Genomic DNA, 12,492 nt, shown 5'->3' with positions numbered 1-12,492 from the left:
AGAAGGAAATTTTTCTATTGAGCTTATTTTTCTTGAAGTAGCAATCCTCTGATTGCCAACCAAATAATTCGTTGCTTGTCTCGTACTTATTTTTCTTTCATTTTATTTAATTAAGTGTGTAATTATGTTGAGTTTGATCGAGTTGAGAAAGATGTTTATTTTAAGTTGTACAGGGTAATTCACCCGAGTCGCAAGGAACTTACAAGATTATGCTATTTATTTTTTGAAGATTAATATGAAAAATGTAGTTACCTTATCGTTTGCCATTATAATCTTCAAGTTATATTAGTCTTAATTATTTAAAGTTGGCTGCATGGATATTGTTTATTTATTGATTAGATGCTATAGCACTGGTACTAGTAGAGCTCAAAATCTTCAATTGTATTCAATTCATTTCGTCTTACTATAATTTTATAAATTTTCTTTGAATATGACCAAGTCATATTAAATTATTTATTTTATAAGATCATTTCTCTTTATTTTAATATTTATTTTTATTTTGTTTTAGAACTAACACATCCATTTTAGTATTGCTTTTAACATCAATAACATTGTTAGAGCTTTCTTTGCCTTCGTAGACTGATTAATCTTTATTGAGCTTTAGAGTATATGTTCTTTAGCATGCCGCTTCTGTAAAATATGTACATTTGGAACGTGCATTTGTTAATTTTGGTTTGATTTGTCTTTTAGTAACTATATAAAAAAATAAATTGAGTAATTAGTTTTAAACATAGTTGATGCTGACAATTAATTAACTCCCTATTACAAGCACTCATTGATTCTCCTCAGCACGTTACGTTTTTGGCAGCAGGAAAAAAATTCTAGAAACAAGTTAGAATTAAATGCTCAATAAATTCAAATTAAGTTTGAATAATAATTCAACACTTTAATTCATTTTAGACTTGATTCTATTAATTTTTACAATATAAAGTTGGATGCTCTATCTATTTGATAACTTTATAAATATATGATACCTTTTAAATCTGTTGCTTAGTATTTGAGTCACCTTGGTAGTAGGTCAAAAAGTCCACTCTTATGGTTTAACATTCAAACCGGCAACATGTGTATTCAATTATAAGGAGTAGTTCATGAGCAATTAAATACCATGTTTTGGCAACTAGTCCAACTTGCCATAAATGGAATTAACACTGAATTAATGAAACATATTAATCTACCTTGAAGACGTGGAATGCTAAAATAAGTAAATGTGTATGTGTCACGGCGATACTTACTAATATTTCATTAATTACTTATTAATTCTTTGTTAAATATTGTGACGTTGGATTCGTCACCAAATACGATAAGAACCATTGTGTAATATTGTAAGAGAGTTTGACCGCAAGTAACTTCTCGAAAGCTATTAATAATTTCATGCATAAATTAATCAAGATGTAGTGTTTGACCAAACTCTTCATTAGCATTGATAAGGCCTTATTTATATGCATAAGATTAATTAAATAATAAACGACAGTTCAATGCATAAAATTTTCATTAGCGTAGATCCAAAAGAAGAGTTAACTCATATTGAGTCTATTATATATAATTTTACTCTATATTTGTAGGAGGTTATTTCAGTGATTAGAATTCGTGATAGTAGTTTGTAGAATCATAATTTTACACTAGATTGATTTGGGATGATCGAATCAATGAAGATCAAATAGGTAGGATCGTATATTAATTTCGTTGATTTGTATATAAATGTGAAAATTAATTTTTTAAAGGTCTATTAATTCAGTAAAATATCACATCTAAAATTTTATAATTTATGAAAGAAAAAAATATTCATGATTAATAACAATTGTCAAATATCAACTAAATTTTAAATAGCCTCACAAAATTCTAAGAGCATCGACATCATTTATCCTATTCAAAAATTTTACTTTAAATTTTGGAACCTCGACTTTTAAATAATACTTTTTTATAAACTCAGTTAGTCTCATTGATTATCTCTGGGATGATCGGCCTATCCTATGAAATTTTTCTACCGACCAATAAGATAAATCGGGAAGTGTACGCGGTGACTAGCCCAGACAGCTAACATCCTTGGATTGCATGTTTGGAGAAATTTTTTTACAAATATGTTATAATTGGGGATCGAACTGTGTATGTCGGAGGTGACAACGTGGATATACTATCGTAGCACCATGCCCTAGGAACTTTAAATAATATTTTTTAGATTTAAGACTGAGCGATGATATGTTATACTTTTATTAAATATAGATCTTTTAAATAATTTTAATTTAATATATTATACCTTTTATGATTCAAATATGAGTTAAAGTTATGATTTTTTAAAATTATAGAAATGTATCGATCCTATTGATCATGTATGATCCCAATTGTCCCTTCGGATGAGTCTAGTGACTAGCGTATGAGGTATTGTTATTATGAGGTTTGAGGCTTAAATTTCGATAAAGTCGAGATAAATATTTTTCTTATGTGCTAGTTACTATTTCAAAAATTAGTAGTCATCCATAATTTACCTCCTCTGTATTGACTCTGAGACAAATTGACAAAAATACGAACAAAATTTTAAATCATATTTAATCTTATATGGAAACTACATTCAATCCGGTCTAAAATTACAGATAATACTCTAAATATAATTACTTGATAATTGATTAGTAGAAGACTTCTTATTTCACTGAAAAATTTCCTTTCAATCTTGTATACATGGAGATGAGCCAATAAAATATCAGTATCTAGAAATTAGGGAGAGTCTCTGGCGAAAATCTTCCGATGCTCAAGTCAGTGCAAGTCTGAACAGATGAACGAAGAATAGTAGAGAAAGTGTGTGAGAATAGGTTGCAAATTGTTGCGCAAAGAGAGGGCAATACCTCTCAACCTCTAAAACGCGGAAGAAGAGGAAGAGAGAAAAGAAATCGCATGGAGCAACAAAACAAAGACGCACAAAAAGGAGAGCAAACACGAGGAAGGAGAAGAAGAGTTATCGTAGTTTGGCGGTGTGCCTACTCCACAAAACGGTCAAAGTTTTATTAGAATTCTCTTTATACAAGAGAATCACATATAATGATTCTTGTGTTTGTTATTGTACAATATGTTTATAATGATCTCTATAAATAATGCTAAACCCCAGATCTGGTAAAATTGTAACAGAATTTTATCATGAAAAATCACAACAAAATTCTATTATATAAAATCTTAATAGAATTTTATTACGAAAAACCTTAACAGATTTTTTTTCATAACATCCCTCATATTAACCTTCATCCAAATATGAGCCACCTGTCAACAATCTCCACCTTGATGAATATTCACCCCTTCGAAGAACATGAATATCTGAACAAAACTCCATCTGGATCTCTGGGTCTGGGCTTCATTCCTCTAGTATCTAGAGATATGGATCAAGTTCAAACAATGCTTAAACTTCTCTGTGGTCACTATCTTTGTTAGCATATTTGCAGCATTGTCTGTAGTGTGAACCTTCTCAAGTTGAGTTTTCCTGGAAGTATTCAACTCTCTGATCTTGTGAAACCTCACATCAATGTGCTTGGTTCTCGCATGATACACTTGATTCTTCGTTAAATAGATAGCACTCTGACTATCACATAACAACTTGACTCCATCTTGCTGAACACCCAGTTCTCTGACCAACCCTGTAAGTCATAAAGTTTCTTCGCTGCTTCAGCTGCTGCCATATACTCGGACTCCGTAGTAGACAAAGAAACAATAGATTGTATCATAGATTTTCAACAAATAGGTCCTCCTGTCACAGTGAATACGTATCTTTTAGTAGACCTCCTGTTATCTAAATCTCTTGCATAGTCTGTATCCACATACATAGCAACTGAAGGATCTTCCAGTTGTCTACTGAACATGATACCATAATCAATTGTATTTATTAAGTATCTGAAAATCTATTTCACTGCATCCCAATGTGATCGACCAAGATTTAAGAGAAACTTGCTCACCATACTAACTGCTTTCGTCAAATCTGGTCTCGTGCAAACCATGACATACATCAGACAACCAATTGCACTGGCATAAGGAACTTTTGACATCTCTTGAATCTCATTATCCGTCTTTGGACACTGTGTACTGGATAACATGAAGTGATGCACTAGGGGTGTGCTCATCGACTTTGCATTCTTCATGTTGAACCTATCCAACACCTTTTCCACATAGCTACGTTGAGACAACCATAATCTCCCTGCAGCTCTATCCCTGTGAATCTCCATCCCAAAAATCTTCTTGGCCTCTCCCAAATCTTTCATGTCAAATTTCTTGCTCAGTAGTCTCTTCAATTTGTCAACCTCTTTCATCTTCTTCGCAACAATGAGCATGTCATCTACGTATAGTAGTAAGAAAACTAGTGATTCTCTTCAAGGCTCTTCGCATATATGCAACAGTTATACTCATATCTTCTATATCCGTTTTGAATCATGTATGAATCAAAACGTTTGTACCATTGCCTAAGAGATTATTTCAATCCATAGAGCGATTTCTTCAACTTGCAAACCAACTGCTCTTGTCCGGGCTGACTAAATCTCTCAGGTTGTGACATAAAAATTTGCTCCTCCAAATTTCCATGAAGAAATGGCGTCTTCACTTCTATTTGCTCAAGCTACAAATCGTGATGTGCTACTAAAGCCAACACCGCTCTAATTGACGTATTTCTTACCACCGGAGAGAAAATTTCTTCATAGTCAATCCTCCTTCTCTATGAATACCCCTTTGCTATCAACTGAGCCTTGAACTTCACTTCTTCTCCTTCTGACATTGCTTCTTTCTTCTTGAATATCCACTTGCACCCTATAGCTTTCTCTCCTTTAGGAAGTTCCACTAGATCCCACGTTGAGTTCTTATGCAGCGACTCCATCTCCTTTGCCATAGCACCCGTCCACCTGTCCTTCTCAGAACTGTGTATTGCCTCCTGAAAAGATGTAGGGTCTCCGCTACTAGTGATAAGCGCATAAGATACCAAGTCTTCGAATCCGTATCTGGTGGGTCGTTTTACGACTCATCTCGTTCTGCCACCAGCTATAATGTGATGCTCTGTGTGATTTGAGCTAGAATCATCGGAGTCATGAGTCTCTAGCTCAACCTACATAACATCTTTCTCCATGTTGCTTTGTGGTATTTTCTTTCCTTCTTCCTGAGTACGTTGTAACATAGCTTTCTCGTCAAACACCACATCTCTGATAGTCAGCATCTTGTTTGCCTTAGGATCCCAAAGCTTGAAGCCTTTAACTCCTTTCTGATACCCTAGAAAAATGCATTGCTTTGACTTCGCATCTAGCTTTGATCTTTCCTCACTAGATATGCGCATATAGGCTGGACATCCAAAAACTTGAAGATGAGAGTAATCTACTTGATTCCCTGTCCATACTTCCTCTGATACTTTGTCTTCTAGTGCTGTCCTTGGTGATCTATTAATGAGATAACATACCATGTTAACTGTTTCTGCCCAGAAATTCTTTGCAAGCCCTCATTCAGCCTAAGATGTCTTGCCTTCTCAATTATTATCCTGTTCAACCTTTCCGCGACCCTGTTCTGTTGAGGTGTTCTGCGAACCAAGAAATGCCTCATTATCCCATGATGCTCATAAAATTTCTGAAACTTTGAATCTGTGTATTCAATCCCATTGTCTAACCTAAGGCATTTGATCTTTCTTCCGGTCTGGTTCTCTACTTCAGTTTTCCACAATTTAAATTTTGTAAAAGTTTCTGACTTGTGACACATAAAGTATACTCAGACCTTTTGTGAGAAATCATCAGTAAAACTCACAAAATACAAGTGCCCTTCACGTGATGCTACACTAGCTGGTCTCCAGAGATCCGTATGTACGTAGTCCAGAATCCCCTCCGTCTTGTTTGCTGCCGTCTTGAATTGTTGTTCTGTTTCCTAAGAACATATAATTTGTAGAATTCAAATTTGCACGTCTTGACACCCTTCAACAAATCTTTCTTGTGAAGTTCTAGCATCCTATGTTCACTCATATGCCCTAGCCGCATATGTCAAAAGACAATACTGTCTGATTCAGACTCCACTGAGGCGGCTCCACCTACAACTGTAGTTCCTATCAACTTATAGATGTTTCCTACTACCTTTTGTTCTTTCATTACCGTCAGAGCTCCCTTGCTGATCTTCATCACCCCGCTCACTGATTTGTAATGACAAACAATACTATCCAGTGTGCCTAGTGAGGTCAAGTTCTTTCTTAGCTCTGGTATATATCTAACATCACATAAAGTTCTGATTACACCATCAAACATCTTGATTCTAACGTTCCCTATACCGATAACTGATAGCATGATGCATCGTTTCCCATCAACACTGAACCAGAATCCACTGCCCTATAGGTGTCAAACCACTCCTTGTTTGGAGTCATGTGATATGAACATGCAGAGTCTAAGATCCATGCATCTGTCAGCTGCTTCGAACTCGACATAACTGATAGCATATCTCCATCACCAATCTCTGAATTTTCTTCTTCAACTATGTTTGCAGACTTTGCCGAACTACCTTTGTTTTCTGCAACATATTTCTTTATCTCTGGACAATCTCTCTTGATATAACCTTTGCCTCCACATTTGTAGCACGTGATTACCTTCTTTCTCGATTTAGAATGAGTCTTGTTGTTGTTACCGATCCATGTTGAGATTTACTCCTACCACGCTCTTGGTTGCTATTTACCACAAGTCCTTCTCCCTGAAAAACTTCATCGCTTGTTTTCTTCCTTTGGTGAAAACCTAGCAACGCACTTGTGATCTCTTCCAATTTGAGAGTTTCCTTACCCTACATCAAAGTAGTAACCAAATTCTCGTACATAGAAAATTAAGGTAGAGAATTCAACAACATCAGTGCCTCTTCCTCGTCTTCGATCTTCACATCAACTCGCTTCAGATCGCTCACAATCTGATTGAATACATTGATGTGCTGGCTCAGATCGGTTCCTTCTGTCATCTTCAACCCGAATAATTTCTGCTTAAGATACAGTTTGTTTGTTAATGACTTTGATATGTATCGGCTTTCCAGCTTTTGTCAAACTGCCATCGGTGACTCGTCGTCCATGACATGGTACATCACGTTATCCGTAAGACAAAGCCTAATTGTTGCTACTGCTTTCGCATGAAGTTCTTCCCAATCTGATCTCTCCATGCTTTTCGGTTTTTTTCTCCTAGTACCTTCATCATGCCTTGTTGCACCAACAAGTCCTTGACATTTCTCTGCCATAATCCAAAGTTTCTGGTTTCATCAAACTTCACCATATCAAACTTCACAGAAGTTGTCCTCGACATGTTGAAGAAATCCGTCAAAAATCTATAGCTATGATATCAATTGTTGCACAAAGAGAGGGCAATACCTCTCAACCTCTAAAACGCGGAAGAAGAGGAAGAGAGAAAAGAGATCGCGCGAAGCAACAAAACAAAGACACACAAAAAGGAGAGCAAACACGAGGAAGGAGAAGAAGAGAAAGAAGAAGAGTTACCATGGTTCGGCGGTGTGCCTACTCCACAAAATGCCCGAAGTTTTATTAGAATTCTCTCTACATAAGAGAATCACATCTAATGATTCTTGTGTTTATTGTTGTACAATAGGTTTACGATGATCCCTATAAATAATGCTAAACCCCAGATCCAGTAAAATTGTAACAAAATTTTGTCATGAAAAAACACAACAAAATTCTATTATATAAAATCTTAACGGAATTTTATTACGAAAAATCTTAACAGAATTATATTACGAAAAATCTTAACAGATTTTTCTTTCATAACATCCCTCATATTAATGTTTATCCAAATATGAGCCACCCGTCAACACAGATGTTCTGAGAATATATCTTTGCCATGGAGAGGACTCCCCCTTCATATACTACCTCACATAACCTTCGTAATCATGAGGTGGCGAAGTGTATCAGAGTTTGTTAGGTAAAGAAAAATGTACAACCTAGGCAATGTCTAATAATTATCCAAGAAATCTTCTCCTTACGCACATGTATAGCTCTTTTGTCATCTATAGCTGAGATTGTTGAAGGAATATGCTGTTATAAATGGTCTGCTGATAGGAGACACGATGACCCTTGAAGAAGTTTCCAGAAGAATATTCTCTGGCACAGTTGTTATTATGAAAGGTTGTTGGGATTCTTTGCTCATGCTATCGGCTGAGTATATCTCGGTCGGCTTATAAGGTCGGTCGTCTTCGTGTTTGTTCTTGAATTAAGTCACTTTGTTATGTATAGAAATTCGCTCGAGAAATAATATAATGCCTTAGATATGTTGGGAATTTGTTTGAAAAATAATATGATAACCTGTGCGTGCGGGAAATCCATCTGATGACATGTGCGTGTTATAGATCCGTTCGAACAGTAATATGAAGATAAGTTTCTTAAGCCTGGTCGATTTTTGTCCGGGCGGGCGTATAATGAGCTTCTGGAGAAATGAAACTATGTTCTAACTAGTTTGGTCGATATTTTGAACCAAAGTGCCTTAGGCCCGGTCGGACCCTTGTCCAGCCGGACGTATAATAACTTGTGGGTAAAGTGCACTTGACATTCTGATCGAATTTATAAAACTATCTTACACTTAGACATAAAAGAGATGGGTATGGAGTCCTATAGATCCGTTTGGTTCTATTATTGAACGAATATCTATAGTGCTGACCAACAATCAGGGTGACCGGGCGTATGTAGTGAGGCTCATACAGAGTAAGGAGTTCGACCCTCCCTTTCGACCAGGTCTATGGCTGGTCAAATGCAGGGTGAGTCGGTCATTCCGGTCACCCTGTAAGGACGACCGTCCCTAAACTCGATCGATTTTTAAGTGATCGGACATGTTATCTTTCCAATCTAAGAGTAAAGTTCGCTCGACTTAAGGGTAGGTTGGTTCTCTTTTGCCTGACTTATAATCGAGCTAGGCAAGGTTAGAGAGCTTTAGTGCTGAACGATGAAACCAAGTGGGAAATGTTCTCTTTCCTTAATTTTAACCATCATGTCATATTTACTTCGACTGCCATATTATGGCCTGAATAATCTATATCAATATTCATCTACCCAACTCTTATTAAATTTATAAAAAAAATAAAGCAAACAAACTTATGATATTAAATTTACTAACCAATTAAACATGTTATAAAAGATTTAAATAATAAAATAAGTTTGTAAAAAATCATTTTGCTCTTTGAAAAGTCTAAATTTGCTATCTTAATGTATGTATAGACACAGAGAATTATTTTTTTTATTGCCTAACAGATCATCAACTTACCAATAATTAAATATTAACAATTAAGTTTTCAACCAAAAGATTTTTAATTGATAACCTTGAAGAATCACCATTAGCCCAACAATTAATTAAAAATAAAATTAAGCTATTATTCTTTCAATTAAGAAATTTCATTGAAGTCTCCATATGATCATCTCATTACACCACAAATTGTTCATCGAGTTTGACTGCGATTTATATCCTTTCTTTGACCATGCGCCCATGAATTCGTACTGGAAGACGACGACGACGACGATGAACAGATAGAACTACGATAATGAGGAGAAGAAGAATAAGAAGAAGAAGAAGAAGAAGAAGAAGAAGAAGAAAGAGTGGTGGTGAATGGAGAATGAGGCTGAGAAGGGAAGCCAAAGAGGTGTTCATGCGAATAGTACGGCCCGATCGACGAGAACGTGCTGCCGGCGGCGTACGTTAGCTCCGACGCCTCCGCCGCCGCCGCTGCAGGAGGATGTTCGTCTTCCTCTGGACTTCTCTGCAGCAGCTGGGCGTACTGCAGCAGGTCTGGGTAGGCGGCGGGCAGAGGAGGGGGGTGGAAAGGAGGCGGCGCCGGCGTAGGGCGTTGGGGGGAGATGAGGTGGGCGACGAGGCGGCCCTGGACGCGCTCGGGGAAGTTGAGCTTCGCCTTGGCGCCCTTGAAGCGCAATGCGGCCTCGTCGTAGGCGGCGGCGGCGTCCTCGGCGGTGTCGAAGGTGCCCAGCCACACCCGCGCCGCCTTCTTCGGGTCGCGAATCTCCGCCGCCCACTTCCCCCACGGCCGCCGCCGCACTCCCCTGTAGCGGCGCCCCCTCTGGCTCCCTGTCACCATTCTCAATTCATGTAAACATAAATCCAAACTGCCCGGAATTAATTCGATCATGATTAATTCGTGGAGCAATTCGGATGCTAAAAGCAGATGAAATCGAACCAATTAATCTCCAAAAACATCAAATCAACAAACACAGACCTTCATCTTCTTGGGCCAGGCGTGGCGGCCCTGCTTCCTGCACCCCACGAAAACTCTCCGCCAACGACTGCGATCCGGTCGCCGCCGGTGGCTCACCCGCTTCCTCGCCTGCGCGGGAGCTGATCACGCGCGAGAGGGCCGACACTAAAGCCATGGCGTCCTCGTCGGCGCGTGCCAACGAGAAGCCGGCGTGCCAATCGCTTCCTCCTCCCTCCTGATCGGCCTTCTTCTCCACCTCCACCTCCACCTCCACCTCCTCCTCCTCCTCCTCCTCCAAGCGGCCGTCGGGAGGAAGAGGCTTCTTCTCACGCCTCCGATCCACCTTCAATAACTCTACTTCGATGACGAGATTGAACTATAACGGAAACAGAGCAAGTATGAGAAGCAGCAGCAGCAGGAGGTGGCTATGGAAGCATACTACTGCAACTTAAAAGCTGAAATGGATTGTCATATATAATGAATTCATCCCAAGCGCCCTTCGTACCGAGCCATGTGGGATGACATTTAATCTTGGGGGTGAAATATATTCTTGTCGAATGAAATAATTCTATATCCAAATACCAACACGATGGAGCTAATGGATTGTCATATATAATTATATATTAAAATAAATGATGAATCAGATAATAGGAGTGACTAATCCGATATGAAAGAAGTTTTTTTTTATCAGTTATAAAAAATAAATTAGGAAATACTCATGATATATAATTTAGAAGTCCAATATTCTATAATTATATATCCCATTTGAAAAAAAAATCTTACATATATGTTATAATCGGAAATCAAATCGTGGATGTCTGGATAATAATTTAATACCCTTTCGTTGCACCATAGCTCCGGGGGCATATATAATCATATATTAAAAAAAATGATGAATCAAGTAACATCAAATCTGGATGACCGGTCCGACCCTATGAAAATTTCCTACTGACTGTCAGGGTAAATTATTGGAAAATTTTCTCCCTAATGGATAATGACCTGAGAATGTTGGCTCTCAGAATGACCTCTATGTGCATTTCCTTGATTTGTCCAGGTAGTCAGTGAAAAATTTTCGTGTGATCGGACCAGCCATCCCAGATTCGATGTTACCTGGTTAATCATATATAATTGTATATAAAAAAAAGATTGACCCGATAACATCTGATCGATCTAGGGTGACCAACTCGATCCCATGGAAGTTTTTCACTAATCATCTTAGTAAATCAGGGAAATACACGTTGAGGCTCATCCTGACCGTCAGCATTCTTAGGTCAACTGTCCATTAAGGAGAAAATTTTTCAATAATATACCGTAGCTGAGGTTCGAACTCTAGATCCTTGATCTATTACTGGAAGACCTAATAACCATGACACTCTATTGTAGAATCACTGGCGGCCGGCTAGAGGTGGGTGAATAGCCCTGTAAAATTAAAACGAACCTTTCTCGATCTTTATAGCTTCAAAACCATCAACACTTGGATAAACAAAGTAAATGACTAAAAAATAAGAGACACAAAAGGGTTGTTTAATTACAATCGGGGAGGTTGTTAATCCAATGAAGTTAGAGCTCAGTAAACAATCTTCTTCAGGCGGAGAAGCCTCCTAAAGCAGTTGAAACACTCAATTACAGAACAAAACAAAACTAGAATGAATCACAAATGTTGTTATGAACCTTTGGGACCAGGGCTGTATTATAGCCCTAGTCGGGGTACCTGAAAGGGTTCCAAGTACTTGGAGGGGGATAAAATTTTATCTCCGTCGCAATGAATCGCATTTGGTGCGATCCGGATAAGGATCCTAGTCCGAGCGCCTGGACCAATTAAGTCAACATCTTGTTGACTTTCAGTCCTAGTCTTCCGCTCCGTTATTCATCTGTTTTTGCCTTTAAGGCAATGTTGTGCTTTGGCTCCTTCTTCAGATCTGCACATCTCATTTCATGGACTTCAAAAGTTGAAAATAATTCTTCTAACGTAGTTAATTCTAGATCCTTAGATATATAATAAACATCTACTAATAATGCCCATTCAATATTTCTAGGGAATGCATTAAGCGCGTACCTTAGCGAATCTCAGTTGCTTACCTTTTCTCCCAGATTCGTGAGTTCGATGATGAGCTCCTTGATTTTTGAGTGAAGGTGTGCAACGGTTTCGCCTTCTTTTAGTTTGATGTTGCTAATATGGTTTTTTAGCAGATCCCATCTCGCGAGTTTCACCTCCGAGGTTCCTTCATGTAGTTTCAGGTATTTCTCCCAGAGCTCCTTGGTAGATTCGTAGGTTCCAATCCGGTTGACTTCTTGTGGCGGTATGACGCTCAGCAGATGGAACTCTAC

At 38.0% G+C, this 12,492-nt stretch overlaps 1 protein-coding gene across 1 annotated transcript; it reads right to left on the bottom strand.

Annotated features, from left to right (window-relative positions):
* Positions 1-9,310: 9,310 nt before the first annotated feature.
* LOC121973789 (ethylene-responsive transcription factor ERF113-like) lies at positions 9,311-10,657 on the bottom strand. The gene is made up of 2 exons (XM_042525142.1): positions 10,186-10,657; positions 9,311-10,037 (listed from the first exon to the last, which is right to left on the bottom strand). Exons 1-2 carry the CDS (start codon positions 10,337-10,339, stop codon positions 9,397-9,399), a joined length of 795 nt encoding a protein of 264 aa, XP_042381076.1. The 5' UTR covers positions 10,340-10,657; the 3' UTR covers positions 9,311-9,396.
* Between the last annotated feature and the right edge of the window lie 1,835 nt (positions 10,658-12,492).

The sequence above is a fragment of the Zingiber officinale genome, chromosome 4A (assembly GCF_018446385.1).
Source record: "Zingiber officinale cultivar Zhangliang chromosome 4A, Zo_v1.1, whole genome shotgun sequence".
NCBI classification, from domain to species: Eukaryota; Viridiplantae; Streptophyta; class Magnoliopsida; order Zingiberales; family Zingiberaceae; genus Zingiber; species Zingiber officinale.
The sequence above is the reverse complement of the archived record's forward strand: the minus strand, read 5'-3'. Positions and strand labels throughout refer to the sequence as shown.

What these genes read in the sequence shown, in the direction of transcription:
- LOC121973789 (XM_042525142.1), bottom strand. Translation starts at nt 10,339, where the DNA reads ATGGCTTTAGTGTCGGCCCTCTCGCGCGTGATCAGCTCCCGCGCAGGC. An exon ending in CCTGGCCCAAGAAGATGAAG is followed by an intron (nt 10,038 to 10,185) that starts GTCTGTGTTTGT and finishes GAATGGTGACAG; the next exon opens with GGAGCCAGAGGGGGCGCCGC.